General features: G+C 37.2%; 1 protein-coding gene across 2 annotated transcripts in view; it reads right to left on the reverse strand.

Moving 5' to 3' along the window:
* Positions 1-25174, reverse strand: part of htr4 (5-hydroxytryptamine receptor 4) — a 101155-nt gene that overhangs the window by 36655 nt on the left and 39326 nt on the right. For both annotated transcript variants that reach the window (XM_053506073.1, XM_053506074.1), the window contains exons 3-6: positions 21209-21322; positions 18036-18236; positions 4730-4883; positions 1169-1728 (exon numbers count right to left, since the gene is read on the reverse strand). In XM_053506073.1, the coding sequence (XP_053362048.1) occupies positions 1169-1728; positions 4730-4883; positions 18036-18236; positions 21209-21322 (1029 nt within the window). The remainder of the gene's footprint in view (positions 1-1168; positions 1729-4729; positions 4884-18035; positions 18237-21208; positions 21323-25174) is intronic.

Raw genomic sequence — 25174 nt, forward strand, 5'->3', positions numbered from 1 at the left:
AAATGAAAAGGAGGTGCACTATGTGTAGAATCACATGTCCCACAAACCAAGCAGTGACCTTGTTCAGGGGTTAGAAAGGGATTTGGGATTCAGCTTTGTGATAGAAGTTAGTCAGTCTGGGAGATCGAGCTGGACATGAACACAGTGGTGAGGTAAGTCTTTACTCTGTCAGCGCAGTTGCAAAAGCTTCATACTTAAGCACATTTATTAATTTTAGTATGTTCATACTTTTATTAAATTTGACATATGGAGGAGTTCTATATTTACTTTGATGGTATTTGACCTACAGTAGGTTACTACTACTTTTGACCTACTTCTACTCAGGTACTATACAGGATTTGTGTATTTTGCTCTTCACTGCCCCTGGTTTTTGATATTGCTTGGTCTTTTTAATGTCCAATTTTGGTGAGTCTGGGCTCCACAGTGGCCCGCTGCAAATTCCCATTCTTGGCTGTTAATGGTCTGGCTGTTGTAGCACACCTACAGTTTAAAATTTGTGCACTCCAAGATGCTTTTCTCAAAACATTTGTCAACAGTGATTGCAATAAACACCATGTGTGACTAAAACCTTTTTGTCATCTCTAATTTAGTCAATCCTTTCACTTCTGACCATTCCCCTCTGTCATCAATAAGGTGTTTCTCTTTGCTTTTAGCACTGTTTGTAAGCTCTTCATAGACTGTTGTGTAGAAACATCCCAGGAGAACAGCCGTTTCTGAACTACTCAAACCATCTTGTCTGGCAACAACCGATATGTTTTGGTTAATTACTGAGATCACATTTTTTTCCAATACTGATGTGACCTGTACCTGCACAAATTTGTGCCTGAAATGCAGAGGTTACCTAGAGCTCTATACTGTTTATATTAAAGTGGCTGGTTAGTGTATATTGATATATCAAGCATTTTTTTATTCGTTGTTGTTCGAAATGTAATTAAAGTGCCACAACACAGATGACATTTAGAATTATTCCAGTAATTCTCTAAGATTAAAATAATACTACATGTTTTGAAATTATAATCCCCTGTGTTTAATTAAAACCAGAAAGAAAAAGATCTACTCATTCTCAGTGCAACACAAACCAGGAGAATGCCAACCCAAACAATATTAAGCAAATATAATAGAAGATATATATTGGCAGTCAGAGAAGGTTTAGAATAATTTCACTTACTTGAGCACGTGTGTGGAACCGTTGATCTGTGTGGCTGTGCAGGGTGTTCTAGGTGCAAGGATGGAGGGCCGCCTGTAGCGCTGGTGGCCGCAGCAGAGGATGATGAGGAAGGCACGGCGGAAGGACTTGTTGAGGAAGGCATAGAGGATAGGGTTGAGCATGGAGTTGATGTAACCCAGCCACAGGCATGCTACCCACAGCTGCTCGGGCACTGAGTAGTTTATGAAAGGGTCCACCACGTTGGTGATGAAGAATGGAGCCCAGCACAGGCAAAAGCAGCCCATGATGATGCACAGAGTCTTTGCCGCCTTGGTCTCAGTGCGCATGCGATGGTTGCGCTGGTGTTCAGCACTCTCAGGGCCGGAGCCTGCTCCACCTGCCCTTTGCAGCATGCTGATCTGACGGGCGTGCTCACGTGCTGTTACATAGATTCGTTGGTAGGCGAGCACCATCAGGCCCAGTGGGATGTAAAAGGCGACCACAGAGCAGGTGAGTGCATATGGCTTGTTCACCATGAACACACACTCCGTGGAGTTGCCACTGACCTTCCGTTCATTTATCTGTTGAGGGGAAGGGGAATATTTATGCGTACCCAAATCATACATTTACCAAATAAAAAGAAAGTGTGATTGCTATTCCGATCTACAGGTCTTTGGCCTAAGGGAACTGTCGATTTGTCTGCGGTGAAAAGAGAAAATCTTTCTTACCATTTAAACATAAAACCAGCAATCTCTAATAAAAAAAAAAAAAAAAAGGAAAACAGGCGTCTATGCTTAAATATAAATAAAATCATCTCTAATTTCTCCTATCTGGCACAAAGCGTTGGTATTGTTGGCCCATGGTCTTTCCATTAATTACACGCTAAAAACGCTTAAAAAGTGTTATTTAAAAAATATATATATTTTTAATAATTTGTGATTCACTTTACCTTTTTAAAATGAACTTTAATTAAACACAACCCAAATGAAACCTTTTGTGACGTGTTCTAAAGTAGTCTGGATCCCAGGTCAAACAATCATGACACTAACTATAATTATGCATACTTAAAAAGCTTAACGCATACTTAATGTGCTGATTATTAATACCACCAGTTGGAGAAACGTCATTAAGCACTAAATCATCAGCAATAACATCACCATAACAATTATTCATTCATCTCCAGAAAATGTGGCGAACCCTAGAGGGGCGGGTGTTCATAATTACTAGATGTTTAAAATATAGAACATTATTATTGTGCAAAAGTTTTAGGCAACTGTGAAGAAATGCTGTAAACTAAGAATGCGTGCCCAAATATCTACTTAAAATTTTGAATTAAATTTATTCACAAGATGCAAAGTAAGCCAGCAGAAGAAAAATCTAAATCAAATCAATCCTTACCCTTTTGGCTTCAAACCAGCATCAATTCTTACACTTGCACAAAGTCAGGGATTTTGTAGGATCAGTTCAGGTGTTTGATTAACCAATTATATGTAGGAAGCTTAAAACTGGGTGAAGAAAAGCCAAACTATGGAAGACAGTTTCATGTCACAGGTCATATACTATGACAAGATTGAGCACAGCAATAGTATACAAGGTTGTTATACTGATTCAGCAAGGTCTCTCGCAGGCAATGATATCAAAGCAGACAGGAGTTTGAAAATGTGCTGTTCAAGCTATTTTTAAGAAGCACAAAAAACTGGCAATTTTAAGGACTGTGGCTCAATGGTTGACCAAGAAAATTAATGCAGCAGATGAAAGACACATCATGCTTGCTTCGACATCAGATGTCCAGCAGTGCCATCAGCAAAGAATTGTTGAAAACCAGTGGTACGCAGCTACACCCCTCTACTGTTCTGACAAGTCTGGTGAGAAGCCCAAAAGCCATACTTCCAACATGGAAACAAGGATAAGCGACTCAACTATGCAAGAAATCATGGGAACTGTAGTGCAGAAAAAATGGCAGCAGTTACTCTGGACTAATGAGGACAGGAGGCAGTTTGGGCTTGAAGTGCCAGAGAGCGATACAATAATGCTACTTTTTTTTGTCTGTAGGAAACAGGGATGGTGGAGAATCCTTACAAAATTGGGACTGCATTTCTGCAAATGCAGTTGGAAATTTATTCCGGATTAATGGTGTCCTCAATGCTGAGAAATACAAGCAGATATTTATAAAAATATCTTTATTTATGAAATACCATCAGGGAGGCGTCTGATTGGCCCCAAATTTATTCTGCAGCAGGACAATAACCCCAAAAATATAGCCAATGTCATTAAGAATTATCTCCAGTGTATAGGATAGGTAATAGGTGTCCTGTAAGTGACAGTTTTGCCCCCACAGAGCCCTGATCTCAACATCATCAAGTCTGTCTACAATTACATGAAGAAACAGAAGGATTCGAGAAAATGTGTTGTTAGTTATCCAAGATGTTTGGAACAACTTACCCGTGAATTCCTTCAACAACTGTTTTCAAGTGTACCTGAATTTTTTTCCTTTAAGCATCCTTTAAGCATTCTTACTTTTAAGAATTTCAGCTACTTTTTAGCATTTTTTTCACACATGCCTAAACAGTTTGGACTGTAATGTACTGTATATCTATTTTTTTCTACACGATAAATTTTTTTACCATTGGAATGCGACCCAAGCCTTCAGTGATATATGAGCTACAAGCACTAGTCTGTTCCTTTGAAAAGCTCAGTCAATGGATGTGGCAGCATTTATGATGTTCCAACTTTAAAGTGCGCTACTGAATTACTGTCCAAAATAAACAGTCATTAGGATAATACTCATATATTGTGAATACTTTATAGGCGGACCATGAAAAGGCTTGCAAATACAAAATCAAGCACTCTCCTCTTTCCCCTTCTAATGCTTATGATAATTATTTGTAGTGTTTGAAATGCAAAGCAATTGTATACTATGCAGGCAGTTACAGTTTGTACTCAATTAATGATTAATTTTACATAAAATAATGCCACAATTTATGAAACCCCATTTATTAAAAGCCATCTAAGCAGAATTATTTATGGTGTGAGGGGAAAAACATACTCAGGATGCCATTTAAACAGCATTTCATCTGTCTGGCTGACTTTCATTACAGCAAATCAATCTTCATCCAGAAGCATTTAATGTATGTTTATAGATGGATTATGGGGTCTAATAAGGTGATGTGACATTTAATTTCTATTACATCATCCTGGTGAGTGGGAGTTAGTAATTAAGCTCTTCCTCCTAGTATTTCCTGAATAGTGAGACAACAGGAGGAGAGGCTTGCTCTTGCTTTGTTAAGCATATTGAGTGTATAATATTTACCTGAATACAAAATGGGGCACAAAATCTAGTAAGAACCTGTAAAGGGCCCTACAAAATATCTGAAACGCTCTAATGAAAAATACCTCATTTACATGTGTACTGATTGAATGCTGATTATTGCACTGAATGCCTAAACATTTAGACTGAAGCAAGTTTATTTACATATTTGTTGTGATGAGTGCAAAAGAAGAAAAATGATCTTTAAACATTCCACAGCCAAATACACTTTTTAAACACTGGACTAGCCATGACAGCCCACGGACATGACTCACCAAATGATTTATTCCAATACTGTTCCAGCCTTGCATAATTGGTAGAAAGGATATAACTGTTGGAATAGTCCAGCATCCTCCTATCATAAGAGCAACTCTCAGTGGTGTCATCTTGTTCCTGTAGACCAGAGGCTGACAACAGATGGCATAGTACCTGCAACAAAAGTTTTAAAGGCAGTTTTTTGCATATATAAAAAGACAAGTTTAATACTAACAAGATTATGGCAACCTTTTAAAATAAGGTTCACTAGCATTTTTTCCTTATCTAACACATTAAACACTTGAGATTTAGTTAAATTCAGTTAGATTTAGTTGAATAATGAACACATTATTGAGTAAAGATTGTGCTGTTATAGTTAAATATTCGATGGGGTGCTGTAATGCTTAAAACATATAATTTTTATCCCAGCACATCCTGGAGTGCTTTATTGCTCTATTTCCACAAAACGCATTAATTTATTGCATTTTGTATTTATGTATTTTTTATTTATTAAATAAAATCACATATTTTTAGGCACTGATAGTTACAGTTAATATTGTAGAACATACATAAGACAAGTAATTTCCTGTTCACTTACATTTATATAACTTACAACAGAGCTGCTATAAACAATAATCCCATTGCTAGTCTCTCTTTATTCCTCTCTTCATGGTTATAAAATAAATACATACAGCTGCCATATGGCATAATTTGCAAATATCTTACAGAAAACCTACTTTTACATATTAACAATTATACAAATACACTGATCAGCCATAACACACTGCCAGGTGAACTGAACACGATTAATTACCAACTATACACCAGTAAACTGAGGACAAGGTTATTGGCACCCAATGTTCACCTACGCCCGCAGGTACCAAAGGCCAGCCTGTCTGGTCTGATCCCAGTCAATGCAGCACAAATCACGGAAAAAGGTCAATGCTGGCAATAATAGAAAGGCATCAAAACACTGCACCACAGCCTGCCATGCACGAGGCCTAAAAGTCAAAGGGCCCAAGGCCACCACCACGTCCCGATCCAAGACACCACAGCACACCTCAGAGGCCCTGAGGGCACAAAGGGGCCAGAGTGGCGGGATAAAGGGAATCCAAAGTGGGTTGTAATGTTAGTATTTTTAATGTTTTAGCTGATCAGGGTATAATAATATTAATATCTAAGTATTATTGCATTTAGATGATAAGAAGAAACTGTGATACAAATACCTGTGAATGAGAAGTGACAATAGAATGTGACATTTAATCAGTACTGTATGTGTTACCTTGTTTTGTGATTTGCTAAAGTTCTTAATTTGTTACTGGTAATGGTTGGGATAATAATGGTTATTGTACAAAGACCTGCAAGTTTTAAAGTGGGATTTGGTAAGTGGGGAGTCCTAAAACAGTGAAGCGCAACAGTGCAGCAGGGTAAAATGTCTCACCTTAAACTAACTCCCATAACAGCTACCATAACATTGATGTCTAGCAAGACAAAAAGCCTAATTTCACATAAAGCATCTTGTGTGTGTTTAGTGATGTTTTTTGAGCCCATTTTGAAATGCTGAATTTTACAGCAATTTTCACTTCAGTGACAAACAAATCCAGCAGCCACTTACTCTGCCTCTGATGCAACTGTACTTTGCAACTGTTGGAACCACGAGTTCATCCGCATTCATCACTGTATTTAAATGAATGGATAAGAGAACAAAAAAAGACGTGTGTTGCCAGTAAAGAAGGGGCCATGGGGTGATATTATGTTCTTGAGCAAGAATCCCAGTAGTGCTACCCTGAAGCAAACCCAGGTTGCAACCAGGCTGCAACACGAGCATTTTAATCGTTTGCTTAACATTAGCATCAACCTATGACTCTAGAATAATGGCAAAATCAGCGGGTGCAAATGAGATACACCCACGAGGATTTAGAAGAGGTTTGCAAGCAAATCAAACAGACATGCCCATATATTTATTTTTGCTAGAGCTTTCAACAGCACTTGCATCTTCCTGCTGGTGAGCGAGAAATTATGTGAGCACAGAGCTTGGGTAAAACGGAGGAAAACAGTCACACACTCTTGTCTGATGCTGTGCATGATCAAAACATAATTTTGACACATTTTAACCCCTGGTCAGGGTAGATTTCAAAAGTCACCTCTCTCTCAAGTAGTCGAATTACACTCCACCAAAGGGGTTTTAACTTTTTGTATGACATTCAGCATTTCATAATAACCAAGCTAGATAAATTTTTTCAAATATTTCTATAACAGAATGAATTAATCGTGTGTAATAAAGAGTTTGTTTGGAAAACTCATTTTGAAATGATTTAATTTTTTAGAGAGATGTTAACACTGCGTATCAAGTCACGCTTTCAAAGCTGTCAAATTTCCGAAATGATGAATACCGCAAGAGAGAACAATGATGGGCTCTAGGCAAGTTTTGATGCGATCCATTCTCCGACACTAGCTTAAAAAAAAAATGTCCACGTGAATGTGAGAAAAGTAAGTCTGGTGTGGAGGAAGTTGTTGATGAATGTATAGCACTCCTATTTTGCAGGAACAAAGGGAGATGACTGTGTGCGAGTGGAGGAATACTGCTGATATAATAGCACAGATGTCTGTGATGGGTTGTTCTATTCGTACGACCGGCAGTAAAAATACCACAGAGACCAGAGTTATCACAGTATCAGAGATGGCACACAGCCCAAAAAAATAGCTGCTTCTTTTTTCTTATGACAGCCAGTAAAACGTCTTTGCAGGAAAAGTCATATGCAAATAGGGAAAACTTAAATCTACTTTTTTGACTTAAGATATTTGTATGTGAGTATTAGCATAAAGTTTTCCTACACTGCCAAACTAAATACTTAATTATCCCACCACCTGCTGCACAGTGTAGGAAATGGTCTGGCTGTTGGTAGGAACAAATCTTACTAGCGATATAATTAGCTTGCCTGGAAGCTAGACAATCTTTCCGTAATCACAAATAAGAAAGTACAGTTTGTCATACAGCTCTAATAACCGTCTCTGTTACTTCCTCATGCAAAAATGTAAAAGCTAGCAAGGCACATATTTCCATGCCATGTGAGACCAAGCTTATAGCTGAAATGTTATCCAAAGACGTTTTGCAGGGGGCACACACAAAATGCCTCATCAACAGAGACGTTATCAGGGAAGATACACACTCTAGCTGCATAAAGTCATCCCTATAAAAGATTTAAGCGCTCACTTATTTTTCACAGTCTGCATTAATGCACCTTATTTGCTTGGCATGTGTTTGAGTTAAATTATATTATTTGCCATTTTTACTCTAGTTATTTGGCAAGTATATAATCATAGAACTGGGCATCATATTAGAGCTTTCACTTTCCCAGGGGGCTAGATAATAAATTGATGATCTATCCACTGTTGTACAGTCTAAATCTTCAGTTACCTATGTTTTGCTCATAGTTACTCTAAGGCTACGTAATGATGAGCAAGTTAAAGCTGTTAGTGACTATGTCACTGGTCCACCTAGCTTAGACTTAAAGAGAAAACAAATAAGTAAGAGCCTTAAATATCTAAATGTTTCACTATCCAAAGTTCTTTAACCATATAAGAGACTTTCTTGATTGACTAATTCACTTCTACCTTCATGCAGAATCAGAACACGTAAAATGCAGTCCCTTCACAAATCACTTACAGTAACAGTGGATAACAGTGGATATATTTAAGCAACATCACATAAGAATGACGGCTGTGATAAATATCATAAGTTTATACGCCATACAGAAGAGCTTTAAACATGACAGGTCTCTGGTATCTGAAATGCCAGTAACATGTCCCATCCATCTCAGAAAGTTATTCACAAATGAGGCTAGCTCCATAACTTCATCATTGTCTTTATCATTGTGATTACATTTGATTAGATAAGAATGAAATGTAGGTGTATTTGTTGATCTGAACTGATATTATCAATATAATGTTAATTTCTCTTTGCCATACATTAAACAAGGGGATAGTAGACCTTCACAATTTGGTGAAAATAATTATATCCCTGCAGCCAAAGACAAAACCAAAGACTACATAGATATTTAAAACTCTTTTTTGCTATTGATGTAAAAGTCTGCTGAACTAGCAATATTCATGGATTCTGCTTTTTTATGTTAATTCAAAGGCTCATTTTCTGTGATACTCATAAACGATTAAGAGATGACGAACACCAGTTAGGTTGTTGGAGAACATAACAATATTGTCATCATTATTCAAAGTAAAGACCTTGCGCACTAAAAGCATTTAAGTCAAAGATGTCACCATCACATCTGAAGTGGACCTTAATGATAAATGAGTGTTTGAATCTTTGAGGGCAGAAAGGAGAAGTATAGCTGCATAAATGCTATCAAATGCTTTGAGACCATTTTTTTGATCCCTTAGTTTTGATAATCCACCAAGTGAATTATTGGCTTGTTTATCAGAATTCAGCTTCCTAACGATATGGATAAATTTAGCACAACAGTCCATCTTCAGAAGTACTTTAAAGAGTAGATCACGATTCCAAAAATCAAAGGCTTTGGTGAAGTCAATGAATACCATATGCAAATCACACTGCTGTTCTCTGCACTTCTCCGTTAATTGCAGCAAACTGAAGATGCCATCAATAGCACTTCTACTACTTCTCTATCCAGATAGCTGAAGACATCATAATATAATGTCAGTCAAAACTTTCCTTGCAGTAGAAAGCAGCATACTTCATAAAGCGCCCCTCGAACAGGTAGGGATAACAGCGGCTCATTATTGGCAGCTTAGCGGAGCTGGGGACCAAATCCCTGAGTCTTAATTGTTTAATGCACCACTTCTTCTAACATGCTGGTCCTAGCAAAGAATGGTTTCAATTCATGAACCTCTGGGTTATGGGCTGAGTATACAGTACATTTGTTGTGCCACTCTGCTAACCACTCGCACCCCACCTGGGACTCCGAGCCAAAATCCCAGGGCCAGTTCCTTATCAATTAGGCCACTTGGGCTTGCATGAAGGTAAAAGAAAAGTGTAAAAGTAGTTTCCTCTAGGAACTAGGACCTCTAATTTTATAAGTCGTTCATCAAATTTTAATAATTGAGTATCGTTCTAACTTGTCCATAATGCTAAAATCAGCATTCAGTAGCTGATTTAGTAACTCACCAAATGATTCCACCCATCCAATGTCCTATGGAGAGGACAAATGCTCGCCACTTTACTTCAACACATCTGAGACCACATACAGCCTTGATGGGTGCACAGAACTATTTTATTTTCAGAGAGTATCTCTCTGCTTCATCAAGCCAGTCCTCACTCCTTTTCTTTCACAAAAATAAATTATTTGCCAGAATCTGGGCGAATTATCTTTAGCTCATCAAATGACTGAAAATATGCGGGTTTAACATGCAGAAACTGTTTCAGCAACTCCTTTCTCCCACTATTTAGGGTTGTGTCTGGCTTCTTTGCAGGTGATTTAAAAGAGGGGTGCAAACACCAATGAATCTGTCAATCATTTAATATATGTTCATGTTTTTTTTTTTTAAATATATTATTGAGTAACGTATTTGCAAGTTGTAGCAGTCCATGCTAATGTTTAAATGCAAAATGGTGGCAGGTCACTAGTTTTGTTTTTAGTCTACTTTTCCTATTTTCTTACTTGTCTCAAAAAAATTCTATCGTGACAAATGTGTGTAGTTGGCAGTTTAAGTGAGTGCAACAGGGGCAAGTGTTAAACAGCATGACATCAGAAACACGACCCACACAGTAGTTTCTCTGCGTGTACCAGCGCACCATGGACTGCATTGTGTTACTTGAAACCTGCTGAATGTCTTATGGCAAATGCAGGACTGCTAGAGGACAGATGTCAGAGGGCCACATGGTTTATGTTATTATAATTGTGGTACAAGTAGCAGGTATCAGACTAAGCACAAACATAGCAGTGCTGGTAATAAATGAGGCCTGCTAATGCTCTTATATTCCAGGATCGACTAAAAAAAGCAACACAGATTAACTGTAGGATGACTGCCTAAATGAGCACCATATGTAAATAATTAAATGTAACAGATCTGTGATTAGTTTTTCACAGAACTAGTCTAGTCAATTTTCATGTAAGAGCAATTGGTTGTGCATTTGAGCTTTCCTGTGGCTACCTGAGTAAAGGCTGGAAGTGCTATCATAAAACGACTGCATAAATAACTCAGCACTAAGCTTGCTTGGCAAAGAACAAGAGCTCACTGTGGCGAGAAGTCCTGCAGTCAAATGAAAAGCATACGTCAGAGCCATGAGACTGAAGTGAGCAGTAATGACTATTCCAGTGAGCTATAGAGTTGTAACTAGAACATAGGCAGAGGGCTCTAATGCATGTCTGCTTGCTTTATAGTACTTCTAAAAATAAAACTCTTAAGAAAGTCTCACCTCACCTGTTCAGCTGTCTTTAGAGCACTGTGAAGCATCAAAAACAGGAGACAACTACATTAGGCTGGTGATTGCTGCCATTTATAAGTGCAGTTATTTCAAGCAAGTTTTTATGCTTTAAGTGCACCAGATTTCCAAATTGCTAATGTTCATCCAGTTCCTCCCACACCTCACTCAAGCAGAAATACTGAGGCAGCTCAATGAAAGGCTTTTTATAAAGTCTATGGGAATGATTGAGAATGCCAGGGGCACAACATATGTCCCAGAAAGGAAACTATGGTGTCTAACATACACGCCTGGGTGAATACATTTCTTTATTATGGTTATAGAACATCTAGTAAACAAAGCAATTACAAAATATTGACTCATTTGTTTTCATCACCTACCGTCATACTTAAAATAATAAATCTGTACTGACACAACTGCTAGAAACCTGCTACAAAATCTATTCTAGCAAGGCCATCAGTGGTTTATACTGCCTAATGAAGCTTTAACAGACTTGCAGTAATTTAAACCTTGTGGTTGGTAGAAAATTATAGTCAATATTGCACAATAAACAGTTTGACAGAAGAAGGAAAAAGGTAGTTCGGGAAATCTGTCACTCGGTATATAGTATATTAATGACTACAAATCTAAGACATGGACTGTTCGAAATATTTTTGCTTCCAACAGTGATGACATGTGTGTGTGTGTGTGTGTGTGTGTGTGTGTGTGTGTGTGTGTGTGTGTGTGTGTGTGTGTGAAAGCTTTTATTGTGTTTGTGTGCTTTGGCCAGCAGCAGCCTATGTGCTTGTGGAACACATTAAATAAACCCATGTCTGGCTGTCTATTTCTTTAAACTTTCAAAGAACACTGCTACATTATAGTACTGCTATACTGTCTCCATGTGTAAAGGTGATTGACATTCAAAGAAGACTTCAAGCACAGAATGGTGCTGAGATCTGCAGCAAAACATTTTAATGGTGGAAACATTTTTAAAGAAGGCCGTATGTCCGTGTCCATGTCACTATTTCGCAGAAAATATGCGTCTGTCTGTGGGAACTGTACACACAATCATTCATGATCCCCACTTGCCTTAAATGACTGGCTAAAGGACAGTCAGTGAGGAGACATACACTTCCCTTAGTGTGTATGCTCACTTTAGTAAACTATTTGCTAGAACATGTGTGACCAAAAATGCCTGATATAATACTTTTCCAGTGATCGAAACAGAATACTCTTTTTTACCTTTAGCAAATGACTTTAGAAATGGCTAAAAATGCCTAAAACAAAATTCATGACAGCAATAACCAGCCAGTCACTACTAAGCTTATAGGAAATCAGCCTGAAACTTCTGATGCTCGCAAACATGTCTCAATTCCAAAATTAGCAAGAATGTTTGCTGGTATAAATGTACAAAGTTCAACACACAAACTAAAGGACATTGACAGTCATAGATGCTTAATTTAGCGAGATGCTTCTTCCCTCCTAAAATTGCCACTCTGACTGGTGAAAGATAATAAACCAGTTGCTGTTCTGTCAATTTCATTTAAGAACCATCTTCAGGCTAATCTTACAAACATATTGTGTAGACAAGTGTTTATGTATAGATACAGTATATATATATATATATATATATATACACTTCCGTTCAAAAGTTTGGGGTCACTTGCAAATTTCTTTGTTTTTGTTTAGTGATTTATTTTCTACATTCTACAACAATACTGGGATTTCAAATCTATAAAATTACACATATGGAATTAGGTAATCACGTAACAACAACAAAAACAACAGTTAGTTGTTATTTTAAGACACAGAGGTCAGCCTTTCTGTAATAGTTCTTGCAAGAACAGTATTGTCAAGTGCATTTGCAAAATCCGTCAAGCACCATAATGAAACTGGCTCTTATGAAGGCCAGATTAGAGGCATTATGAAGTCTTTACAGAGCATAAGTAGCAAACACATCTCACCATTAACTCTTCAAAGAAGATTAATACATTTTTTTGACGCCTTCAGCATTCCTTTACAATGTAGAAAGAAATAAAAATCAGGAACGATCATATGCAGATTAGGCTAACTGACGTTCCCAAATTGTCCTATATCTACAGCAGGCATATATTCTCCATATATTTTTCTATATTGTGTATTTTTTTGTACAGTTATTTTTAACTTTTATTTGTATATTTTATTTTATTCTTTCCTAGTTAAATTTACCCTTTATTTTTAATTTTCATATTTATTTCCTTTTCTATTCATAGTCTTTTATTTTTAGGTCACAAGCAGTTGTCTAAGCATTTCACTGCATATCGTACTGTGTATGACTGTGTATGTGACAAATAAAATTTGAATTTGAATTTATATATATACTCCGCAAAAAAAGAAACATCCCTTTTTCAGGACTGTGTATTTCAACAATAATGTTGTAAAAATCCAAATAACTTTACAGATTTTCATTGTAAAGGGTTTAAACAATGTTTTCCATGTATGTTCAATTAACCATAATCAATTAATTAACATGCACCTGTGGAATGGTCGTTAAGACCTTAACAGCTTACAGAAAGTAGGCATTTAAGGTCACAGTTCTTAAAACGCAGACCACTAAAGAGACTTGTCTACAGACTGTGAAAAACACCCAAAGAAAGATGCCCAGGGTCCCTGCTCATCTGTGTGAACGTTCATTAGGCATGCTGCAGGGAGGCATAAGGACTGCTGATATGGCTAGGGCAATAAATTGCCATGTCTGCACTGTGAGACACCCAAGACAGTGCTACAGAGAGACAGGAAGGACAGCTGATCATCCTTGCAGTGGAAGACCACGTGTAACAACACCTGCACAGGATCGGTACATCCGAATATCACACCTGCCTGACGCGTACAGGATGGCCACAACAACTGCCCGAGTCACACCAGGAACACACAATCCCTCCATCAGTGCTCAGACTGTCCGCAATAGGCAGTCCATGAGGAGGAGATGCACTGCAGTACTTCAAGCAGCTGGTGGCCACACCAGATACTGACTGGTACTTTTGATTTTGAGCCTCCCTTCATTCAGGGACACATTGGGAAACATTTTTAGTTCATGTCTTATGGTGTTGACTCTTTTAGTGTTCATACAAAAATTTACACATTAAGTTTACTGAAAGTAAAAACAGTTGAAAGTCAGAGGACGTTTCTTTTTTTTGCTGAGTATATATGTATGTGTGAGTGTGTGTGTCCTATGATGGATTGGCACCCTGTCCAGGGTCTACTCCGCTTTGTGCCCTAAGCCTCCTGGGATCCCTGAATACAGGATAGAGCGATATAGAAGATGAGTGAGTGAGTATTCAGTGAGATTTAAGAGAAAATATTTTGTACAACTTTTTCATAAAATATTATTTTATTGCTAATACTAAAGTCATTAAAATGTATGTCTTATTTATTTGACTTGTTTGAATGACGTAAAGTGAATAACTTCAGTTACATTCCAGGGCTTTGAAAAAGCGTAATTAAATCATGTTGGTTGTAAAAAGTCAGATTGTATTAACCCACCTCAATTCATTCAAATTAAGCTAATGCTAAAGCACATTTGAATTAAAGATCTTTCTCCCACTCACTCATTCATTCATTATACCACTTAACCTGTACGGGGCTGCTGTAAAGCCTGGAGCCTATACAAGGGCACTAGGCGGCATACACACTTGACAGGGTGCCAGTCCATTGCAGGGCACACAAGCACACACACTCACTCACATACTACAGGCAATTTGGAAACACCAATAAGCCCAACCTGCATGTCTTTAAACTGTGAGAGGAAAGAGGATGGAGGCTTTATGAAAGAAAGGGACCCTGTACATTATGCAAAATAAATAAATAAATAAATAAATTTATTTTTCTGTCTAAATTGAAAGTCAGGCTAGGTTAAGGAACAAAACCAATATAAAAATGCTTTACTAATATAAAAACTTTTGTTTACTAGTAATGCAGTTTATTCTAACACTGTATTAACACCTGCTTACCCGAGCAACTATTCAGTAATTGGCCAACCATGCAACAGCAGCACAATGAATAAAATCATGCAAATACTGGTCAAGAGCTTCAGGTAACCTCAGACTCGGGGGGAAAAAAATCTTTGATTTTAAATTTTAGATTCTTATTTTGAGATTACATAGGTAGGCTTGATTATAAAGAAAATGCCATTTTGGTACCCACTGTAATTTGGTATTTTTATTAGTCTTTAGACTCTACAGGATGATACAATCAATTGACAGCCTTGTTGTTGAGGACTGAGCTGACAAGTCAAAAGTAACTTGAATAACCACTCCTAAGAGCTGTGCTGAGTAAAGAGGCACCTCAGTACACACAACACGTTAAACCCTGAGGTGGATAAGTCACAACTGCAGGAAATCACATTGAACTCCACTCCTTTTAACCAAAAAAAAAAAAAAGGTTGAAAAAATTTGGTCTGGTATTTAGATTTTGCATGGATCAACAGTTGTACTGGGTTCCTAATAAAGTGGTCAGTGGAAATACTACTTTTTTAAAAATTTAAGCATGGTTCTCAAGCCAATTTTATGTATATAGGTTTTTTTTTTTTTTTGAAATGTACAGGAAACAGTTGGATAGGAATATGTTGATATTTTTTACATGGCATGCCAAAGCAAAAAAAGCTCCACTCTCTACCTTGTTATTGTCTTGTTTATTATTTACACTTTGCCCTTGTTTTACTTGTGCCTTTGGATCTCTGTATTACCCTTCAGTGGTACATTTAACATTTACATATACAGTCGTGGCCAAAAGTTTTGAAAATTACATAAATATTGGAAATTGGAAAAGTTGCTGCTTAAATTTTTATAATAGCAATTTGCATATACTCCAGAATATTATGAAGAGTGATCAGATGAATTACATAATAAAATCCTTCTTTACCATAAAAAAATTAACTTAATCCCAAAAAAACCTTTCCACTGCATTTCATTGCTGTCATTAAAGGACCTGCTGAGATCATTTCAGTAATCGTCTTGTTAACTCGGGTGAGAATGTTGATGAGCACAAGGCTGGAGATCATTACTGAATGTCAGGGTAATTGGGTTAGAATGGCAAGCTTGACATGTTAAAAGGAGGGTGATGCTTGGAAACATTGTTCTTCCATTGTTAACCTGGTGACCTGCAAAGAAACATCATTGCGTTGCATTAAAATGGCTTCACAGGCAAGGATATTTTGGCTACTAAGATTGCACCTAAATCAACAATTTATAGGATCATCAAGAACTTCAAGGAAAGAGGTTTAATTCTTGTTAAGAAGGCTTCAGGGCGTCCAAGAAAGTCCAGCAAGTGCCAGGATCGTCTCCTAAATTGGATTCAGCTGCAAGATCGGAGTGCCACCAGTGCAGAGCTTGTTTAGGAATGGCAGCAGGCAGGTGTGAGCGCATCTGCACGCACAGTAAGGCGAAGACTTTTCGAAGATGGCCTGGTGTCAAGAAGGGCAGCAAAGAAGCCACTTCTCCCCCCCAAAAAACACCAGGGACAGATTGATCTTCTGCAGAAAGTATGGTGAATGGACTGCTGAGGACTGGGTAAAAGTCATATTCTCTGATGAAGCCTCTTTCCGATTGTTTGGGGCATCTGGAAAAAGGCTTGTCCGGAGAAGAAAAGGTGAGCGCTACCATCAGTCTTGTGTCATGCTAACAGTAAAGCATTAATGAGACCATTCATGTGTGGGGTTGCTTCTCATCCAAGAGAGTGGGCTCACTCACAATTTTGCCCAAAAACACAGCCATGAATAAAGAATAGTACCAAAACACCCTCCAACAGCAACTTCTTCCAACAATCTAACAACAGTTTGGTGAAGAACAATGCATTTTCCAGCACGATGAAGGACCGTGCCATAAGGCAAAAGTAATAACTAAGTGGCTTGGGGACCAAAACATTGAAATTTTGGGTCCATGGCCTGAAAAACTCCCCAGATCTTTAATCCAATTGAGAATCTGTGGTCAATTCTCAAGAGGCGGGCGGACAAACAAAAACCTACTAATTCTGACAAACTCCAAGAAGTGATTATGAAAGAATGGGTTGCTATCAGTCAGGATTTGGCTCAGAAGTTGATTGAGAGCATGCCCAATCAAATTGCAGAGGTCCTAAAAAAGAAGGGCCAACACTGCAAATACTGACTCTTTGCATAAATGTCATGTAATTGTCGATAAAAGCCTTTATAACGTATGAAGTGCTTGTAATTATATTTTAGTACATCACAAAAACAACTGAAACAAAGATCTAAAAAACTTTGAAAACTAATATTTGTGTCATCCTCAAAACTTTTGGCCACGACTGTACATATACATTTAATATTCTCATGTATGAATAATGAAATTATACACTCTTACCAACGCACCGTCGTTACAATTGCACAGCTACAACAATAATCATACACCTTATGTTTAACTTTTGGGTGACTAACAGAAAACGGCCACTACATGTCTTCATGCTGAGAGAAAATATCAGCAGACTTCAGTTATAATTGGAATTGAGTCTTGATTTAATTCTGCTACATTATAAAGGGATTCAAAGCTACAATAATGATATGCCAATAATGATATTCCCCTAAAGGTATCATGTGGACTGTAATTGGCTTCGTAATCACAGTGTTGGGTCTGATTTAGCAGCTGAATAAACCAAAGTCAGCTTGAATCACACTAAAGTCACCATGGAAACAGCACCATCATGCTCTACGCATCTCTCAACGAAATTTAACTCAGATTTGCAGAGGCTTTTATGACTAAACACTGCATGACTGCCATGACAACCGCTAAATTATGGAATTCTCCTCATGTCCTGTAGGAAAAAAATAGAAATACCTTAAAGGCTAATCATGCATCCATGAACAGGTCTCTCTGTTTTTGTCAGATAAAATGTGAAGGACATTTGAGATGTGGCCATGGAGATGTGTATGCATGTATTAGTGTGTCAGTGTATCCCACCTGTCCAGAGATATGCAGCACAGGTGCAGGATGGAGGCAGTGGTAAGTAGCACGTCAAGCGAGGTGCGCACCAGGCAGAACGTCTCGCCATAGATCCAGTTCTGATTGATTAGCTCGATGGCCCCAAACGGCATCACTAGTACTGATACCAGCAGGTCAGCAAAGGCCAGCGACACTATGAAGTAATTGGTCTTAATTTTCCTAAAATGAAAGCCAGATACAATATTAGCCTCTTTTTTTAAATTGAAAACAAACACAATTACATTCTGTATTGAACTTGTATACGTTTGGAATTTGGATGGAAAAAAACAAAAGAATCATTTATGTACAGTCTTCAGTTTTCCATTACACAAAAACCACAAGCTGATCACTTGGAAAAGGAGTGAACTGCACATCGCTATTTAGTAGTGTGTTTTTAAGGGGACAGAACACAGAATTTTGAATTTTAATTAAATAGGGCTGGAAAAAATTGGCAAAAAAATAGAAAATAAAGGTAAACCATCTAATTTCTTAAATGAGTGATGCTGTATGTATAAGTATTAGCTTTAGATTATTATGATATAATCATACAGATATACTTCTTACATCTGAAACACGGACCATGCTGTTTGCCACTGAATATACAGTATAAATTGATTGGGCATAACATTAACCACACATAAGATTAACACATTAATGTTCATTATCGATTATATACCAGGAAACTGATGACAGGTTCATGGACAACCAAGACTCACCCATGCCCATTGGGACCAAAGACCAGCCCTTATGTCCAATACCACCAAAAAGCCAATGCAGCACTGTCAATGCTGGCCACTATAGAAATGCACTTTGCTTCAAGCTCTGCCTTGGGGGCCGGCTGCTTGTTTTAACTGTTTTAATCTAAGAGCAGTTTTTGTAAGTGGTCCGGACTGTGGGAGAAAGTTTATTCATGTAAAACGCTGCATTTTACTTTTTGTTTAAATTTTACACAGCTTCCTCAATTGTTTTAATTAAAAAACTTACTATTCATATGTATGAACTTATATGATGCAATTACAACATTTGACAATCACTTTCATTTATTTAAATTTATGAAAATCTATCAACTAGCACTATATTAAAGTTGGAAAAAGACATAATATGGCATGATTTACATGCAGTTTAAAACGTGCAATTTTTACAGGAGTAGTTAGACTTTTTATAACAACTGTATATAATGTAGTTATGGATGTTCAATTACTGGTCATAGAAATTCATCTTGTTACACATTTATTCAGTTATTTTTAGTTCTGCTGCATTTCTGAGCACACCTAAGCCAAGTCTGTAGGATGTTCATTTGGCTCAGGTGTGCTTTAAAAATAGATAGGTAGACAGGGCATAGATAAGGATAATTTTCCTTATAGACTGTGGTGGAACTGATACGCTGTGCCATTGTGATTACTGCCACTGTGATTAGTTCGGTTTAACAAAAGCTAATAATGACATAATTACCTCAAATGAAATCAGGTGTTATAGCAATGCAAACACTATATTTAACACTACAGTTGCTCTTGAGAACTGAAGATGGGTGCTTTCAGCTGGTCCATTAGGCAGATAATAAGCCCAATTTAAAAGCTTAAAACAGATTTTCAAGTGATGTGTGATTCGAAATAGACAGGAAAGCGCTTCTGTAAAAGGCTGCAGAGCTGTTGTAAAATGAAGCGTTTTACACTTCTTGAAGATAACATATTGATTTTGGTACTACTACCTACTATTGTTATTGTGCATATTTATTGTTGTATTTTTCAAAGCTGAAAATACTTGGTAAAAAATGTGGGTCGTGGAGATGGATGGATCTCTAAGGATGCTACGGACACTTGTGTAGATAAAAATAATACATCCTTTCAGAAACAGCCCTGAATTACATACAACAAAAGTTTAAAGACTTCTCTTACAAACAATCTAGGAACCAAAGCTTTAGCACCTAAAGTTCCTCTGATATCAGTAAAAGAAGCACAGAACTTTATGTTTATGCTGGATATATTCTCTGTGCATGTTAGCTTTAGCGACTGCAGCGAGTATATATATATATATATATATATATATATATATATATAAACGAGTCAGCTCCTGAAAAATTCACTAATAAATTAATTACTTGCTTATCATGAATCTTCAAGAAATCAGGGCTTAAGCAGTGTGGGGCAGTGGCGCAGTGGTTAGAACTGTGGTCTTGCACCTCCAGCGTCTGTGTGCGTGAAGTTTTCATGTTCTCCCCATGCTTGGTGGGTTTCCTCCAGGTACTCAGTTTTTCTCCCAGAGTCGAAAGATATGCACAGTAGGCTGAGAATGAGTGAGTGTGTGAGCTTGGGCCCTGCAATGGCTTGGCACCCCGTCCATGGTGTACCCCATCTAGTGCCCTGACTCCACCAGAGCTGTACAGAGTAAGCAGTTTAGCAAGTGCACTTACACTTGCTATGTAAATTTGAGTGATTTTCTGTTGTTTCTGTTTCAGCCGTTATTAATGGAAAAAAAATAAGCTAATTGAGTTATGAATGTGTTATTGAGTTATATTCCATTTCACATCCAGTAAGCATAAGGTCCTGTTAAAAATGTATTATTTTTATTAGTTCATAAGAAAAGGAAGTTTTTCAAACTGACAAACTCACTGGTTTTGTGTGATCCAGTGTTGTTTTCATATACAGTATACTATGAAAACACCAACCTGCATGCGTTCTACTTTGTGTGTTATACTATAAATATACGATGCATGTTATCCTTGCTGCTGACAAGGATGTTAGTTTATGTTCTATATATATATATATATATATATATTTGCAATTTAAACTTTGTTTTATTATTACACCTTCAGGAATAGGATACACACTCTACTGCTAATAAATCCTGTGCTACAAATCATACTGCAATCGGAGACTGTGGTTAAGAATTAAGTTTGACCTTAAGCAATAGTTCACCATGACTAACATTCAATATGCATGCTCTTCTTCAATTTTTACCTCTTTCTGTCATTTAAATTATTAGGACTCTAAACCCTTCATTATCCAAACCAAATCAGACCTAATTAGATTTTCTTTATATCAATAATTTCTATTTATATGCAGTGATCTTGGTAGAGGAAAAAAGGTATATACCAGATTTATTGACAATGTGCAAAAAGGAGAAAGTGAAGTTAGAAGAGGAGGGACTCTGACCTGAGTTGCCGGTCCTTGCAGACGGCCACCATGACCAGTAGGTTCCCCAGGACGCTCATGAGCATGACCAATGACAGGAAGCTGATGAGAGCAACTCTCTTTGCCATGCCGTTGCTGTGGCAACACAGAAATGATAAGGGCTTATTTGACAGCAATCAACAGCATGGCACTCGCTAATGTCTGATTAGAAACAGTTCTAATGACCTGATTGACATTTCATGGTCCAATGATGGACCGGCTGAGCACCATGTTCTATTATTCCTATATAAACTCCAAGCAAACTGCTCAGCTTGTCTCCACATGTACATATGAATGGCTGGATTTGATAAATTGACCTGATAAAAGAATTCTGCCACAAACGGAAACGTTGACGTAAGCACTGGCCAGAAATACCGGCATAAAAAGCAGCATCTTTCAGAGATAATGAGGATGCAGGATAAGTCTGCTGACACACAAATAAAAATAATGAAAAATTTGACCTCAGAGAAAGAAATCAGGAAGCCAAGTCTCTGCTCTCCCTTCATCACCATGCTGCACTCAGAGCTTGATAAATCTTGGCAAAATATACTGCAATACTCCTTATTTTTAACCTCTTTGAGTAACTTTTCACAATTCAAAATGAAAAGTCAATTAAAATTTTAAAGCTACTGGATATAAAATTTGGTAGAAAAACTCACTCAAAGCTACTTTAAAAAAAATGGTGTATCATGAGTCCTGCTGTTCTCCATGTTTTCGATGTTCTTGATGCATAATGACCACTTATAGAGAAACTTCAAGGCTGTGTTCAAAATATAGCCATGCGCCTAAATAGTAACAACACTGACCATATACTACTTAGTATGATCGTATGCAGTTTGCGATGTAGCTGCCGTATATTTCAGGACGAAGCCTAAGAGTGCTGCAAAATGAGTTTGCATAAACTTCTCAGGCTTATGGAAATGAGAGGTGAACATTATCAAGAGCTGGCCAATCAGATGAATTATTTTTAATCTAATCACTGTAATTTGTTATACGGCTTGTCAGATAATGTTAGCACTGCAGTAAATAAGGATGAGAAACTCCCTGGGTGATAGACTCATCTGATATAACTTGTGATATTATAATACAAAAACATGCTATAATATTTTTGTTAGTTTTTCAATGGCTATTAAGAGTATCCTAGCTAAACAACTGCTAGCTCAATAACAAAAAGAAACAGGCTGATTATTATCTTTCATTCCCACAAATCAGACAACAAATAAATATCCTACCTTTTTGGCAAAAAAAGAATAAATTTTCCTCTTACCTAAATTACTATGACTATTTCACTCACAGACACTTTACACTTTTTTGCTTCTAATTAGTTGTAGCTCTTGCTAGCCACTATGTAGCTGAACTTTTTTCATGCATGAATCTGGGCAGAGATGTCATTGTGTATGAAGTACCGTACAAGTTTAATTTAGACAGTCCTGATTTTGCCTGACCCCCCGACCCTGCACTGAATGTGAATCACTATTACATGATTATTAGGGGAACTAACAGCAGCTCAGGAACATTATATTATAAGAATAAATAAACCCTCTGATTAAATAACATGTTTCTTTTCCATTTATAACACTGTATGGTTTACTTACACAGAGTAATTTCTTCCACATTCCATTTTCTCACTGTCTCACTGTGATCGTGAGGATGGAAGATGTAATGGGAAGAACACTCTTCTTTAAGGGCAGATACAGTCATGTACAGCATGTGTGGTGTGTGATGACAGATAAACCTTTCACCCCTCGTGTGTTCTGGAGCTCATGGTGTAATCAGCACACAGCAACTTAATCAAAGCTTTAAGTGAGCTGCCCTCAGGTCAGCTAGTATACCAGCTGCATTGTCAGATGGGCCAGGGAGCAGCCCAATGTCATAAACTACTCATTTAGTGGCATTCACATTAGAATCAATGCAACTGTACCAACATACAACAAACTGAAAGAATTTTCATTCTACATACTAAAAGTGAAAAGGATATATTTACTCTAAATCTAATGACTGAAGTAAATGTAAAAATAAAAAAATAGCAAATAGCACCACACACATTTGCATAGTTATTTACATCGAGGGGAAACTTAACATGATGACAATACTGTAGGTTTCCTTTAGGGTGTGATTCCTCTCAAGGATTCCTTCTCATGTCGTCTAAGGGAGATTTTCCTTGCCACTGTCCCCTCCGCTTGCTTATTAGGGATAAATTGACTATCAACACAAGATTTACTGTCATGTTTATACATACTTGAATATTGATGTGTTTTTAAAGTGTAACTGATCAGTGTATTTAATGCACAACACATGTGCCAAATGTATTTTAAGACAGCTTCTGTTCTACAGAAAAAGATTATATAATAAAGTTATATGCACTTAAGTACTATCTTATTAGCAAATCCAGCTGCAGATATAAGCTTTCATTTAAAGAACTGGAGTCTACCTGCAACATGATGTCAGATAATTAGGACTGTGGGGAAAGTTTTGGGTAACTGAAAATAAACCAAGCGTGATATTCTAGACTTGTTTAGTTTCTCAGCTCATGAGCAGCCTAAAATTTTTCACTGTTTAGATTGACCTCTACACCTAGTATATTATTTGCCTGGCAGTGTGATATGTTTAAGATCACTAGAGCACAATCAGCCTGATATAATTATGCATAATTATTACTTTTTATAAAATCTTGAAATGTAAGACATTAAACTGACTGGTTAGGCATTTACATAAATATGTAAGTAAAAACACATAACAATGTAACATAGCCTGTCTCTAAGCCTGGCTGCTGATGCTTCAGCTCCATATACCTCTGAGATTGTACATTTTTCATACCTCAAATGCCTACAGTATGTAACTGAGCTACTGCTGAGCCACACCCCCAGAGAATAGCAGATCTGAGCAACAAGCCAGGGGAGGGTATCTGATGGCACAATAAGGGAAAAATTTAACTAGGGAATACAAAAATGGAAGAGGAAGGTTTTTTCCTTATGATTTCTGTTGGTACAGTACATGCACAGTAGAGTCCCAGCTGAATATCTACACATGACAATAAAAAGTGAATTTTGCATAATAGGTCCCCTTTAATAATGACTAAACTGTAAGCTGTTAATAGTTAACTTATAAGTTAAGAAATATTCTGATCAATAAAGTGACAAAACGTGTAATAATTTATCTTCTCTCGACTTCTTGGTTCAGAGCTTTTCACGGAAGCTAGAGAGCAACCTAGTAATCTGACACTTCACTCTTAGACTTACAAAAGTGAGAGCAAACTTGACCTTAATTATACAGAAATCATCATACTGCCTGTCTCTCGGCATAAAATCCTGTCATAAAATGAGGACATTCATCATCAGTTCTTTTCTTGTTAATGTTTCTCTTGTTAAGGCATCTGAACTGCCTACTGTAATTTAAGTGCCTGCGCAAGAAGAACAAATGTGTTGATTAGGGAGCGAAGGGCATTATTTGCATTTCCAAATGATCAGTAATTTATGCTTATATGTGTGTTCATTTTCTCATTTACAATGTCTTTGTTGATAAGTGAGCTTCTTGCTGATAAGTGTAGAAAAAAGTATGTATCATTCTCTCTCTATCTATCTATCTATCTATCTATCTAGTTAGATTTAAAAGTATCACATTTTGATTAACCATGTCAATGTCCTGGCTGTGTGGATGTCCACTAAGTATGTCTTATGAGGCTTTATTCACTCCATTTAACTGAACAATGCCCTTTAAATGTCTCCTTAAAGCAGGGGTATTCAAACACCTATCTGGGCTTTTCAATGGCCATAATATGAACAGCAATTAGAAGAGGACATTTTATGGACATTCAATAGTGTAGTAATAGGCTTATTTTACTATACATTTATATTCTCAGTATTTAGCACCCTTATCCATGCCAGTTTATTAGGTCAGGAACTGAGAATACATTCAGTCTGGTGGAGTGTTAAGTATTACATTAAAAGT

This window comes from Clarias gariepinus, chromosome 10, assembly GCF_024256425.1.
Source record: "Clarias gariepinus isolate MV-2021 ecotype Netherlands chromosome 10, CGAR_prim_01v2, whole genome shotgun sequence".
Taxonomy (NCBI): domain Eukaryota; kingdom Metazoa; phylum Chordata; class Actinopteri; order Siluriformes; family Clariidae; genus Clarias; species Clarias gariepinus.